At 44.4% G+C, this 14,465-nt stretch overlaps 1 protein-coding gene and 1 long non-coding RNA gene across 2 annotated transcripts in view; both read right to left on the bottom strand.

The window, feature by feature from the left end:
• Positions 1 to 4,283: 4,283 nt before the first annotated feature.
• nfkbiab (nuclear factor of kappa light polypeptide gene enhancer in B-cells inhibitor, alpha b) lies at positions 4,284 to 7,639 on the bottom strand. The gene is made up of 6 exons (XM_069717861.1): positions 7,304 to 7,639; positions 6,041 to 6,146; positions 5,692 to 5,902; positions 5,039 to 5,127; positions 4,684 to 4,947; positions 4,284 to 4,599 (listed from the first exon to the last, which is right to left on the bottom strand). The coding sequence occupies exons 1-6, from the start codon at positions 7,555 to 7,557 to the stop codon at positions 4,564 to 4,566; spliced, it is 960 nt and encodes a 319-aa protein (XP_069573962.1). The 5' UTR covers positions 7,558 to 7,639; the 3' UTR covers positions 4,284 to 4,563.
• Positions 7,640 to 11,369: 3,730 nt separating this feature from the next.
• Positions 11,370 to 14,465, bottom strand: part of LOC138632355 (uncharacterized) — a 3,346-nt gene continuing 250 nt past the window's right edge. The window contains exons 2-3 of the long non-coding RNA XR_011311812.1: positions 12,177 to 12,300; positions 11,370 to 11,503 (exon numbers count right to left, since the gene is read on the bottom strand). This is a non-coding gene — a long non-coding RNA (uncharacterized lncRNA). The remainder of the gene's footprint in view (positions 11,504 to 12,176; positions 12,301 to 14,465) is intronic.

Here is a 14,465-nt window from a genome sequence, read left to right as displayed (position 1 = left end):
ACCTTTAAGAGCTCAAACTTGCGATCATATTTTGATGCCCCAACTTGGTCTACACTGTCCTCAATCCAAGGAAGCGGGAAACAATCTGGTTTTATAACTGCATTAACTTTGCGAAAATCTGTACCAGGCCGAAAAGATGCATCTTGCTTCTTAACCAGTAAACACGGAGAAGCCCAAGCGGAGGAAGATGGCTCAGCGAAACCATTATCCAGCATATGAGGCAGAGAAACCAAGTGGTTCAGCAATCAAAGACTTCAAGTGTTGGTGAAATCGTTCTGGAGCACCTCGACTCCGAGGATGATTAACTAATGACTTTTGATGTTTAATCTGAAGCTGTCGAAGAACCTGCTCAAATAGTCGAGATGTAAAATTAGAGCCCTGATCACTGAATTATTTTGGGAACCCCAAACACAGATGAACTGCCCCAGAGCTTTAACACCGAATCAGCAAAGATTGTGCTCAGAGGACATGCAGCTGGATATCTGGTCATGGGACACATTACCGTTAACATGTAGCCAGAGCCAAACTTTGAACGAGGCCGCGGAACGACACAATCAATTATGAGGCGATTTATTGCCGGGGTGGGTTGCAACAGAGCAGGTTAAATTATTGATTTGGTTTTCCAGTTAATTGGTACACGAGAGGTCTTGATAAATGTGGAAAATGTCTCTTTTTAAACGTGGCCCAAAAAAATACTGAAGGATACGCTCATAAGTTTTCCTCACTCCCAGACGACCAGATGTGCCATCGGGAGCAGTTTTTAGAGCAGACCGTTTATGATTAATAGGCTAAAACCACCTATTCCACAATCCCACAAGCCACCCACCTCTGCATCAACAAACCATCCTGTAGAAAAGCCACTGGAGACTCTTTCTCCGGCCCAATTATAAGCACCACACAGTTAAACAGTTGCTTTATGGAGACGAGTTCGGCAGGCAAAGACGCAGCAAACTTAACATGTTTTTGTGGAACAGTTTTCACTTCATGAACAGCTGCAGTCATAGATCGTGTCCCTGCACACGCTGAAGATGCCGTCTGATCCAGTTGATCAATAACGCGACGAGGCCGCCGTCTGGTCCGTTGGTTGCTCATCGTGCGTCAACACGTCAGGCCTCATCGGCCAAGATGAAGATCAACTCCTTCAACGGGCAATTGTGGACGCACTCCAGCCTCAGATCAGAAGACAAAAAGACCTCATGCACGGGAACATGCATTGTTCAGAGCTGAACGGTGCATAACCTGCTGCACTGAGGTTTAGGTTGCATTTGAAAAGGAGACACCAGCGTAGTTCTTACAAGGCAGCAGGCTGGCCGTGCAGTGCATTGAAGTCTCTCGTGTCTTCAAAGTTGGACACTCTTTATGGACAATAATTACACGCATCACTTCTCACACAGGAGTCTGTATCTTCCTCAGGAAAACCTGAACCCGACCGAGATCTGAAAACAACAGCTTTTGAGCCGACGTCGTTCCGTCTCCGTTCATCAAAAATACGTTTAATGTGTCAAAACATGTTCATCTGCGAGGACAGCAGCATCATTTTGGAGTCTTTTCTTTCCGTTTATTTCAAATGAACTAAGGTACCTGTAAAAGAAACATTGGGCGTAAACATGAGCAGCATCAGTGGTGAGCAGACTGCATGGACGGGTGAGCAATGTGTGTGCTGGTGTTGAGGGTGGAAGGAAAAAGGTTAACCGAAGCAAACCAGAAGATGTGGAGTCGAGGAGAGAGAGAGAGAGACAATGAAACAGGGCTGGTATTTGTAGAAGTGGTTGAAGCCCACACAGGAGCCACATCAACCTTAAGGACCCTCCCTGACTGCAAGATCATGCTGGAAGAGGACATTTAAGCCGGCGTTATAACACCTCTTTCCATAAAAACAGGGTTCTACAAAAATAAAACAAAAACACTACACAGTCAAATACAACGTCACCAAACAGTCCCCAAACTTCATCAAGTACTTCATACGTTACCCAAGATCCACAAGTACTGTTGTCTTTCCGGGCTGCCGTTGTCCAGAGAATCCCAGCGTCCCAACATCCTCAGCAACCAGGATGAAAGGCAGCGATGACCATTGACGAGAAGGGAAATCAGAAACAGCAAACAATATGGATTTAGAAGTAGGAGAACTCATTCTCATCACCCTCGATCTGGTGACTGTTACCTCGTGTGGCTGCAGGAACAAACAAACGCCCACCTCAGATCTGATCTGTGAAGAAACAACAGTCAACCCTGAGGCTTTCCTAGTACTCATCAAATCACAAGTATCCAACACCAAACACGGCTGGAAAACCCAAACGCCACATTCTGCTTGGACCAAACTCCTGCAATCAAACACCAATCTGGAATTAATCCTGAGCATCAAAATAAATTAAGTGGTCAAAAGAAACCCGATGGACGTGATCCCGAGCATTGCTCTCCTCACTTTCACCACCACGGTGATCCAATAAAGCTGCAACGAGCTCCCGAGCAGAAGTGACTGCTGAGCCAACCAGGAGAAACTCCGGTTAAAACAAAGCCACAAACAACAGACCAAACCCTCAGTGGGACAATAAAGGGACTGGACCAAACTAGACCAGACCAAAGCTGACGTGGAACTCTCCAACAGTCTTAGTCACAACTTTGTCACAGCCCGGCTCAGAGGAAGGACAAAGAGGAGAGGACAACACACGGCTGTTAACTCAAGATTTATTCAATTAAACAATGATAACCTAAATGATGGAAATCTGTAACCTCGTCAGGCGTGTTGAGCAAAGAGAGCAAACCTCAAACCAAACCACACACCCGGGGAGAGAGAGAGGGAAACGGGCCGAGTGCTACAGCTTATATATCTGAGGAGCAGCGAGCACAGGTGAGACTCAGTACCTGACGACCAACTTCCTGCTTCAGTCCAGGAAGAACAGGAAAGACCGCCCCAAACAGGAAGTCACAAGGGCTGTCACACTACACCAAGAAGTTGTTATGACATTTTATTGACATTTCAGAAAACACACTATTGTTGAGGGCAATTATCATTTGGACCCCCTTCAATGGCTACGACGTGTTTTACAGTCTGAAAACTGTGTATATTGAGGGAAGCCCGGTGCTGCAGTATGAGTCAAACATGAGGTCACTGTTTGATATATCAAGATGCATAATTGATTTTTCTATGTGCAGATACGGTTGTTTACCTACAGAGATAACAGAGCAGCAGCTCTTTTAATATGCATTGATTTGAACTGTATCTAATCTTTTCTCCCTATTTGGGGAAAACTATTTATGGTCTTTATAATTACACCAGTTGCACTTATTTGAATTATAAGCACACAGAGAATTGCACAACAGAATAAATGATTAAATGACATTTATTAAACTCCCTTCCTTCCCCTCCTCAAACGCTGGACTCCAGCTTCCTGTTGTTCCGCAGAGATTCCCTTCTTAGGAGGGTGGAGAAGCAGGAATGTCGGGAACAGCTGAAGTGATCCGTTCCTGGGAATTTCCTGTCCCCTCTTGTCTTCCTCCTTCATTGCCCTCATTACACACACACATATACACACAAACACACAAACTCACACACACAAAAATTTCCCAAAGCCTCTTATCTCTCTTCTGCACGCACACACACACACACACACACACACACACACAATTGGTCGCTGGTTCCTCATTCAGTGAAGAAAAGTCGTCGAGTCGTCAACATGAGAATGAAAAGCGTCCGAACTGAAACTCAGCTGTGCTGCTTTTGATTTATAAAAGCAGACACACAGGCGGCTGCAAAAACAAAAAGGCTCGTGGTCAAAGTAATTTCCCTTTATTATTACAGCCTAATTATATTATATATATATATATATATATTATTATATATATTAAATTATATATTTAATATATATCCTAATTAACGTATTAATTACAGCCTTGATCATATGCTGGCTTCTCTACCAGCTTCATATTGTGATATTACACAGAGTTTGAAGTTTGATGTTCACGTGTGACGAACCCCCTCCCCCACCCACACACACACACACACACACACACACACACACACACACACACACACACACACACACACACACACACACACACACACACACACACACAGAGAGAAGGTCTGGACTGTTAAATACGAGTGTTTTAATTTAACTGGAGTGTGCTGGAACTGTTTGCTGCCTGACATATACAACCTGCTCAACTGTACACATTCACAGCTTCCATAAAAAATACATTCTTTGTATACACAGCATTTACAATATCATACAACAGAGCTGTTACAGGTACATCTGCATGGATGGATGGATGGATGGGTTTGGTTGGGTTTTTTTGACAAAGATTTTGCAGCCTCCACAGAATACAAGCGATCTTCTCACACAGCAACAAGCATCACAGCTGCCTGTCCGTCATGTTTTGGGGAACAGTTACGCCCCCCGCCTCCCCCCCTCCCCGCCGCGTCGCTCACACCGTCTTCGTCCTCCTGAAACATCACTGCAGGAGTAAGAAAAGCGCCGAGCCGTTTGTCCTTCTTCATCATCATCATCATCATCATCATCACAGCCTCCTGCCTCTGTAACTTCCTCGCCCTCTCATTTCCTGCTAATGTCCATTCCACTGGATGTCGTCATACGCCACCTGCACACCAAAAAAGTGGTTACACACCGAGCGCACGTCCCAGACAGGCAGCGCTGTGGAAAACTCTGCGATTTCAACACACACCTCCTCATCAGACGCCTCCTCCTCCTCCTCTTCCTCGCTGTCGTCCGACTCGCTGTCGGGCAGCTCCCTCAGGCCCGGGTCGGTCAGCGAGTAAAGCTCCTTCCTGATGTCGCAGTTGTCCAGCCCGTAGGTGAGGTGGTAGGGGGTGTGGCCTCCAGAGCTCAGGAGGTTCGGGTCCGCTCCTTTTGTCAGCAGCAGTTTGACCAGGGAGAGGTTCTGCTGGTCCACGGCCAGATGCAGCGCGCCACGGCCGTTATGCTGCTCCTGCACGACACCGAGACTTTTTATCAGCAAGCGTAAAGAGAAGCGGCCGGCTGGTCCGGACACCGTGTGGGTGTATGCAGCGTGCGTTTACCTTTGCGTTCACGTCGGCTCCCAGATCCACCATCTTCTCCACCAGTGAGAGGAAACCCTGGACGGAGGCCAGGTGGAGGCAGTTCTGACCTGCAACAGAGCAAAAGAAGAAGAGATGAAGAGCTGACCACCAGACCAGAGCATTTCATTTCATAACGGAAGCTTTGTAGGAGACTCCAGCGTCCTGACATCCAACAAATTACCGTTAAAAAAAACCACCCTTTCATATAAGGTCATTTCCATTTAAATGTGCTTAAGTTGATCGACCATCATGTGCTGCGTAATAAACGGGTTTAGTACGAATGCAACTAAAAATAAAGTGAGCGAGGCATTCGGCTTGCTTACTAAGACGTTTCCTTCGTCCTAACTTTAGTATTCAGGGATAAATGACTCTTTGTGTCCACCGGTCCTCTTTTTAAACAGCAGTTAAGGACAGCCGTCTGTTTCCATGGCGACGGGATGGGCCACCAGAAAATGGAAATGACCCTCACGGCAGAATATAATGTTTCTAATAATGTCGAGTCGTTGTAATTTAGTGTAGCTTCAAATGTTCACAGCTGATTATTCAGCGTAATAATAATAAAAAAAAAAAGTAAAACTTAAAAGAACAAACTCGAAGCCGTCATCGGTCACACAGCCGTTCTCCGGCCTTACCGTTGTAGTTGCTGGCAGCCATCGCCGTGTGTAGATGCTGCGGCCGGCAGCTCTGTGTGATGACGCTGAAGCAGTGCAGGTTACCGTGGCGACAGGCCATGTGAAGAGGCGTGTCGCCGCTGTTGTCCACGAGCGTGGGGTCACAGCCGGACACCAGGAGACTGTGACACACGTCCGGCTGGTTTGTTATTACCGCCAAGTGGAGAGCAGTCTGGAGGGGAAACACAGGAGAGCCATTGAGTCGGCCGCCACTTTCATGATGTCATTATTCTGTTTCGCTGTAATGTCCTCCAGAGGGAGAGGAGAGACGATGAAGAGGAGAGACGATGAAGAGGAGTCTCCCGCGTACCTGTCTCAGGTCGTTTTGCGTGTCGAGGAAGTCTGTGTTCTTGGACAGGTCGATCATGGTTTTGATGTAGTCCTTGGCCTCGTGGATGATGGCCAGGTGGAGCAGCCTGAAGACGCAAGGTGGAAAAACATCTGGTTAAAACACACACAACACCATCACCTCTACAAGAACTAAAGGAAACAAAGCCACACGCAGTCAGCAGACACAGATTCAGACGACTGCGTTTTCTCAACTACAGCAAAAAGAGAATTAGTAAATCAGCCCTCGACTTCATGTTCTTGCTGTGATGTTTTGTGATGCCAGACCACGCTACCACCACGGTGGTGTAAAAGAAGAAGTGGGATTTCAATAAAAACGCAACAGGAAGTAAAAATTTGCAAAATACATCTCTGAATTACTCACAAAGTTTCCATGTCACAGACCCTCAAACAGTTTAAAGACTTCAAATACACTTTATTTAGTACTGATTTATACGATTTAAAAATAATAATAATAAAAAAAAATAAAAATAAATATGGATCATTTCCTCAGAATGCCATTAAAGTAAATTTATATCAAGAAATGAATGATTGGATCCGTCTACAAGCTGATGATCCCTGGTGTTCCTCGATATTTGTCATGCACTTCCAGTCAAGTCGTTCAACTTCGACCCAACTCCTCACGCACCAGTTCCCGCAGCACTGCGGGGGAACTACATCTCTCAGCGGAGGAATCACGTTGAAGAGAAAAACAACATTTTAGGGACGTATTTTAATGTCGCGTTTAATAACCCGCTGGCGTCTGTCTCGGGAGTTAATTTACGGCCCTCGTCCTGCACGCGCTTCTTCTTGCTGTAATTTAAAGTACTTTTGTCTCGTTTTTATTTTTTCCTCGTTCACGTGAACGCGCGTCGGTCGGATTCCTTGGCAGCGCGCCCGGGACTTTCCCACTCTGACCCGCGGCCATAGTAGATTCCCTCCTGATAATAGCCTTTTGTTTACGTCCAATACCGCCGTGTCCGACCGGAGCCGGACCCGTTGTTAACCCGGACACCCGTGCTGTGTAATATTTTAGTCACGCAAACCCCTTGAAGCGTCCAAATGGAGCCCCGGCGCGGAGTGAAGCGAGGCCCGGGCCTGTGTGTTGGTAATGACGGGCTGGAGGAAGACGTTCCCCGCAGGAAAGGTGTCAAATTACCTCCCCGGGCCTGCTCCGGCCGACACCGCGAGCTCAGCTGCACACCCCCGAAAACACATAAATAACCTTCCTCCCGGTTGAACTTACGTGTCTCCCTCCTCCGTGATCTGCGTCTGCCAGTCGTGCAGCTCTCCGGTTGCAGCCGGAGCTTGTTTGCGCTGCGGCGGCTCACATTCCAGCTGGAGCCGGAGGATCTCGGCCGCCACCGCCTGGTACTCCTCCTCCTTCAGCGAGTCCAAGCCGCTGTCGAGCCGCTCCTCCGTGGACGGAGCCGCCTTCCCTTCTTTAGGCTCCCGACTGTAATCCATTTGGTTTAATATACTGGTCCGGTGCAGGTCCATGGCGATAGTCCGTGCTGCTCGGGATGAGGTGCGCTCGGTAGTACACTGCGCGGAGCTGAGCAGCAGGCTGTAAATGCCCTGTGGGCTGCGGCGGGGCGGAGCCAACAGCTAGGTGGGGGATTTCCAGAAAACTGTCACCTAGAATAACACAGCAGAGCCTCCAGATCGCTGGCTCCAAGAGGGGATTTCTGTTCAGACACATTATATAAATAAGCTACTTAGATTGTCACCAAGACAGTAAAAATAATAAAAAAAATTAATCGTTTTGCATGTGCTGCACACAAATTGTACAGTTTGTAAAAAGCGTTTCCAGAAGTATTTGTACCAAAAAAAAAGAAGAAAAATGCATTTTCTCTGTCTGCATATTTACAATCAGTAGTTATTTTAAAATCAGTCCTCTTGCATGCAAACTGTTCAGTGTTACGTCTTCATTTTGCAAGTCAAACTAGTCAACAATAAAAGCAGAGAAATCTTCCACACTAAATTCCTGGAAGTCAGAATAACTTGAAAACACATGAGACAGTATGTTACACAAGCTTATATGTTTTATATTTCCTCCTTCAGAGAAACTGCTGAAACGTGTGTTGGTGCAACAACTTCCATTAATGAGTTTCTCCTCTGACATGGGTGGGGGATGGATGCATTCATAGGAAAAGCCTGAAACTGCACCTTTTGTGTTTATGGTGTTCCTGACTCACCGCTTAACAAAAGGGAAGGTTGCTCCGCAGCCTCCTGCGGCTGGGAGAGATCTGCAGAACAGGAGTTTCCTCCAAAACCTGAAGTGTGACTGCAGTGTGATTTCAGTTTGTTTACCATGAATTATAAAATGACCAAAACAAGAAGGAACCGGCCTGCTGTGGAGTTTCCCCCGCTGACCACATGGTCCTGCTTGTGTCATGTTTGTTCTTAAAGATATACAGTATGTGATATGATATAACACCGACATATTTATGGCCACCAGATATCCTTGTACTATATTATATTTGCTTTAATAAGGTGTGTGTATGTGTGTGTGTGTGTGCTGTGCAGCCCTCATTGTAATGCATACTAATTGCTTTTGTTTTAAAAGGAAAACATTGAGGTCAAAAGGTTGCAGGCATTTCCTGAATCTCTAAGCATAGAGAATGATGCCTCTGCAGGTTTGTTTTTTTACTGAGAGGTGTATAAACTCACACAGACTCTGCCACATGTCCTTTTAATAACCCACAATCAAATCACTCCCTCAGTCCTTCTGCTGATAAAATGGAAGGACTCCAAGTCCTGGAAAAGGCCGCGAGATTTCACAAGGCTGCGACCTATCCCTTTAAAAACAAACGTCGGGTTGAACATGGTGTTCCGGAGGCCTGAGGGAAACTCCAGCCTTGTTTTTGCCTCCCATTGTTCAAGTCTGCGTGATCAGTTCGACTGGGAAGATCAGGCCTCTCTCTCTCTCTCTCTGCTCCAGTTTTGTTTTTCTTGTTTTACTGTCAAGTTAACAGCTGTTGAGCAACATATTTGGAAAACGCAGGCACACGTGCAGACTATTGCGTTCCTATATTTCACATGATTTACTGTGCGGTACTGTTACTTGTTTTGTTTTTTGTTTTTAAATTATGTGACAAGACTGTGTGAAGCCAGCACAAAAAAAAAACTGCAACTGCAGAGAGGACAAGAAACCATAGACCGCAGTCACACCCACGGCTCATTGCAAATATATAAATATATATATATGGTGTATGCACACTGTTGATCACAATCAGCTTTGAAGGCACAATGAGACCCCAGTAGTTTGAACCGTGATGAAGCAGATGAATGGAGGAAAGGAATGCACACAGCAGGCTGAGAGAAAACACGAGTACCGAGCAAAGCAAAACTAACATGAACTTTTTAGAGCTGCTCTGTGATGTCTGCAAGAGTGAACAAATAAAAAGGCCCGACGGAGGAATCAAATAAATCAACGATGTCCAAGTGTCTCAACAGTAACTGTGCTCTCTCTCTCTCTCTCTCTTTAAACCCTGATATGTGAAAATGCTGCAGATGTGATTGGAGCCGGTGTCGTGCCATAATGTGTTCGTCTGCCCAAAACTGAGTGTTAGTTCGCGGGAGCGCGCTCAGCCTGTTAAAGCAGTGCAACCAGTGTCTACATGTCTGGAGCTGCTTCTTATTTTATTTGTTTTAAATTATTAGTACCATTGAGACCTAGCCGCAATAACGTGGAAATACACGTTGCTTTATATCCACGATAATAGCAAAGGATGTCTTCGTGAAACTGAGCGGGTTCTTTTTATTGAATTTTCCCAATTGTGCAGGAAGAAGTATTTGCAATATTGCTTGGTTTCTCATGCATTTATGATGCTTTGCATGATTGTATGTTTGGTATGTTTCATCATTTTTGACTATTAGACTGATTGTAAGTCATTTAAAAGAGGCAATATAAAATAAAGAGGTCACCTTAAACACACTTCTCATGAGGACTGTGTGGTTTTACCTGTTCTGCTCTAGATAAGAACTAATCCTGTCGTTTTTAGTCGATTTATAGCAAAAAAATAGGGTTATATTCTGTCTGACAGATTATAGCCCAGCCTGTTTTTTTTTTTTTTTTTACGTGCTGAAATACTTTTCAAAACCCAATATTACCACAAATGAAATAATGCAGTTTTTCACTTGCCAAAAAGTGATTTCAGCTCCTGCCTGTTTACTGAAAGGCTGTTTCTTCCTCAAAGTGCCTTGATATCACTCATTAGAGTTATATTAGACAGATTATAGCTCACTCAGTCCTTTTTAGCTGTTGAAAATGCCTAATATAACCAAATAATGCCGTTTTTTCACCTGCCAAAAAGTGAAGAAGCAAAATTCCAACATGCTGAAAAGACTTTATATGTTGAAGCAGCCTAAGATGTGGAGGGAAGTCAATGTAGCTGCAAATGTACAAATAATCCTGAATTTCTGGGTGGAATCAGGATTTTTAGTGGTTTTTTTCAGGCTTTTCTACAACTAACCTGAGTGACCGGTGATTGCCCAGACTACCTAATTATTGTTGGAGGTTGTTTCTGTAGCAAAGAAAAGGGAACTGGTGTCATCAAGTCTCTGACAAGCTCTGTTTTTATGGTACCTCTCTCATTATATACCAGTTTGTGTGTATTTTTTGCACTGTGGAGGTGAATGGTACTGCTCAGCATCGACCATCATGTGCTGCGTAATAAACGGGTTTAGTACGAACGCAACTAAAAATAAAGTGAGCGAGGCATTCGGCTTGCTTACTAAGACGTTTCCTTCGTCCTAACTTTAGTATTCAGGGATGAATGACTCTTTGTGTCCACCGGTCCTCTTTTTAAACAGCAGTTAAGGACAGCCATCTGTTTCCATGGCGACGGGATGGGCCACAAAGAGGAGAGACGATGAAGAGGAGAGACCATGAAGAGGAGTCTCCCGCGTACCTGTCTCAGGGCGTTTTGCGTGTCGAGGAAGTCTGTGTTCTTGGACAGGTCGATCATGGTTTTGATGTAGTCCTTGGCCTCGTGGATGATGGCCAGGTGGAGCAGCCTGAAGACGCAAGGTGGAAAAACATCTGGTTAAAACACACACAACACCATCACCTCTACAAGAACTAAAGGAAACAAGTGCAGATAAAGTGCGTAAGAGGAAGTGAGAAGGATCCATCCCAGATATTATTCTTGGAATCCTCATCTCTCACCTCAGAGTTTCTCTTGGTTCCACTAAAGACAATTGAACACACACTTGATCACATGAGAGAGAAAACATGAAAGAGGAGTGTCGGCGCTGACACACCATGATGGCTGCTCCTGGCTGCTCCTGGCTGCTCCTGGCTGCTCCTGGCTGCTCCTGGCTGCTCCTGGCTGCTCCTGGCTGCTCCTGGCTGCTCCTGGCTGCTCCTGGCTGCTCCTGGCTGCTCCTGGCTGCTCCTGGCTGCCTGGTCGAATGCGAACTTGTTTCTTTGTGCCAAAAGCTGTTGCACATGGAAATTGTTTCAGTCTGCTTGATGAACAGTTCAGCGATAACAGTACAAAAAGAAGTCTTAGTTTGTACACGAAGGTTAAACAAAATATATATTAAAAGAAACACAGACTTTAAATCAGATCTATAGAAGTTACCCAGATATTAATTTCCTGTAAACAAAAGCAACCAATGAACGGGCTGGTTTTTGTTGCATGATCCAAAGTGACACATCTTGAAATTAATATGTGATTTATTACAAATAAGTTCTGGGAAGCTTCAACCATGTGAGCAATTTGAGCTCAATAAGGTGTGTAAGAACAGTCACATGAGTGTGTGACGACACACACCTGCCGTATCTGTGTGTGTGTGTGTGTGTGTGTGTGTGTGTGTGTGTGTGTGTGTGTGTGTGTGTGTGTGTGTGTGTGTGTGTGTGTGTGTGTGTGTGTGTGTGTGTGTGTGTGTGTGTGTGTGTGTGTGGGAATCCCTGAACACTCTGGACATGAGAGGACATGAACAACGTAGAGTGACTCATAATGAATCACTCACTCAGTAACATATGGTGAAGGGTCGAAGTGAACAGTGACTCATCTAAAAAGCACCTGAAGCCTTTAAGACTGAAAGTGTGACGGAGACATGACCTCTGAGACACTTCGAGGTTTCACGGTGTTCACCTGTTTCTTTACCTGCTTCCAGGCCGCAGACTGACTTCTTCGCCTCCTGCTCGTCTTCACGGGAGGATTTTACAGTCATGTGGTGTGAAGGCTTGTCGTTGTTTCAGGCCTCTCCCTCACCACTCTATACATCTCTCTGTATAAACAACAACAAAAAAAGATTTAAAAAATGTCTATATCACACTGTAAATAACACAATCTGCTTTTATAATTATAGATATTAAATGCATTTTATAGTCTGATAAATGATTCAGATAACTTTTTATAATTGTGGAATGTTTTTGAAGATCAGATAAATGCAACATTTATATCACATTTTCTGCTATTTTATATTTATACAACATTTGTATCTGTGATGAAGTTTCTTTTCTAGTCGTCAGTGAACAAAGCTGGATGTATTGATCTTCTGATGGGGGCGGCGGGGGGCGGGGGGTGTTGTGCACTGTCATGGTTTGATGCTGAGAAAGACACTTTTTCACTTACAAGCTGACTTCTGACATCTTCACTCAGTCCTGATGTCGTGTTTCCATCTATCACAATGCTGCTTAGTGCAGCTGCAGCCGTATTTCTAACACTTACTGGATGAGTCGCTCAGTGTCATCTGAACGCTGCTTCAACGGAAGGATTCAACGCAAGGAAATCTCTCACTTTTTGTCAATAATACAAAATTGCCTATATTTGATTTAAGACAACGAGTAGCTCAGAATCTTAAATACTTCTTCTTCATTTTACACGTTCAAACTTCTTGTCTCCAAATCCTCAAACTGTCAGATCATTTCCAGGTTTACATGAAATGATGACAGATTTTTTTGGGTGTGTGATCTCAGTGTATGTATATATGTATGTATTCCTACAGAATGCATGCTAACAAGAATAGTGCAAACTCTTACTCTCACTCTTACTTGCTGCATTTGAAGAACAAGTAATTCTCTAAAATGACTAACAGAGCTCACTTGTGCAGAAACAGCTGTAACTTTGTGTGATCAGTGTTGTCAACGCTTCAAATTTTTTGCTGAGTCTGCTTTATGGGGGGGATGTCGGGGGGGTTTACACTACACAGTCAGCAGTCCAGACTTCCCTTCTCTAAAGCCAGCTGTTTTCTAACCCCCTCTTTGTCACCAGACTTCGTATGGAAACTTGCTGAGCATGATCTTGCAGCGGCCAACAGATCAAATCTAACCTTTGTTTACTTATCTCTAGTCCAGATCTCTTGTCAGCAGGGGGCGCCAGAGGGCTGCTGTCAGTCAAACAGGTAGGTCGGTAGGTAGGCAGGTATTTACTTTATTAATCCCGGAGGGGAATTTTTTTTCAAACAAAGGCTCAAACAAAGCTCAGCAGAAGTTAATCCATAATAATTAGTCTTGCAGAGAAACCCTCATGTCAGCAACAGTAGAAAGTTGATGTTAAAAGCCTTTAGGTTGGATTTGTTTTCCCATTCCCGTTTCCAAGCCAACGAAACAGCTCCAAACATCTGGATGTGACGGTCCTGCACCACCAGATGGCGCCAGATGACCAGTTTACCGAGAGGTGACAGACACCTGCAGTCCTCCATCAGAGTGGACAGACTGAGGAGTCAGAGGCTGCCAACTCTCATGATCTTACTGAAGATGATATCAGCGAAACAGGATTGATTAATCAGCAGGGATTATTTATTTCACATCCTTTTTTTTATTTTTTTATTATGTGATTGAACTTTAAGTTAACAAGCAAACAAGCCATTATTAAGACTCCTGATTCAATAGATCACACATAAAAAAACATTCTGAATTAGCCTTTTTACTTCAAGAATGGGTATCTGTGTAACGAGTGAATTTAAGAGGAGGAATTAGTCCTAAAAGGTTGTGCATTTAAGTGTAAAATTGACATGAAATCATTCTACACTTGTCCCCCAGTCTCCTCTGTAGGTGTAAACCAGCGTAGCGCAGCTTAATTCTGTTGTTTTTTCCCCTTAAATCTTTGAATAATTTTTGCAGCAACAATAAAGCCCAGACACTTAACAGCCCGCTGACTCTCTGTGTAAAAACAAGATTTTAACACATGCTCCTGGTTTGTAGTTATGAACCACACGTTGAAAAGGAAAATCTATGACCTATTTCCTTCCCATGGTTACATTAAAAAAAAAAAAAAAAAAAAAAAAAAACTGTGTTATTGACAGTAAAAGAAACCAAATGTTACATTAAAAACATTAAAACGGAGCCCTGAAACAATAAACTACCAGACTCTTCATTAGCTTCTCACACACACACACACACACACACACACACACACACACACACACACACACACACACACACACACACA

The sequence above is a fragment of the Brachyistius frenatus genome, unplaced genomic scaffold (assembly GCF_029030835.1).
Source record: "Brachyistius frenatus isolate BFR_SWC_R1_liver_20210118 unplaced genomic scaffold, ASM2903083v1 Contig_182, whole genome shotgun sequence".
In the NCBI taxonomy this organism is placed as follows: domain Eukaryota; kingdom Metazoa; phylum Chordata; class Actinopteri; family Embiotocidae; genus Brachyistius; species Brachyistius frenatus.
The sequence above is the reverse complement of the archived record's forward strand: the minus strand, read 5'-3'. Positions and strand labels throughout refer to the sequence as shown.

What these genes read in the sequence shown, in the direction of transcription:
- nfkbiab (XM_069717861.1), bottom strand. Translation starts at nt 7,557, where the DNA reads ATGGACCTGCACCGGACCAGTATATTAAACCAAATGGATTACAGTCGG. An exon ending in ATCACGGAGGAGGGAGACAC is followed by an intron (nt 6,147 to 7,303) that starts GTAAGTTCAACC and finishes TTGCGTCTTCAG; the next exon opens with GCTGCTCCACCTGGCCATCA. An exon ending in CGCAAAACGACCTGAGACAG is followed by an intron (nt 5,903 to 6,040) that starts GTACGCGGGAGA and finishes TTTCCCCTCCAG; the next exon opens with ACTGCTCTCCACTTGGCGGT.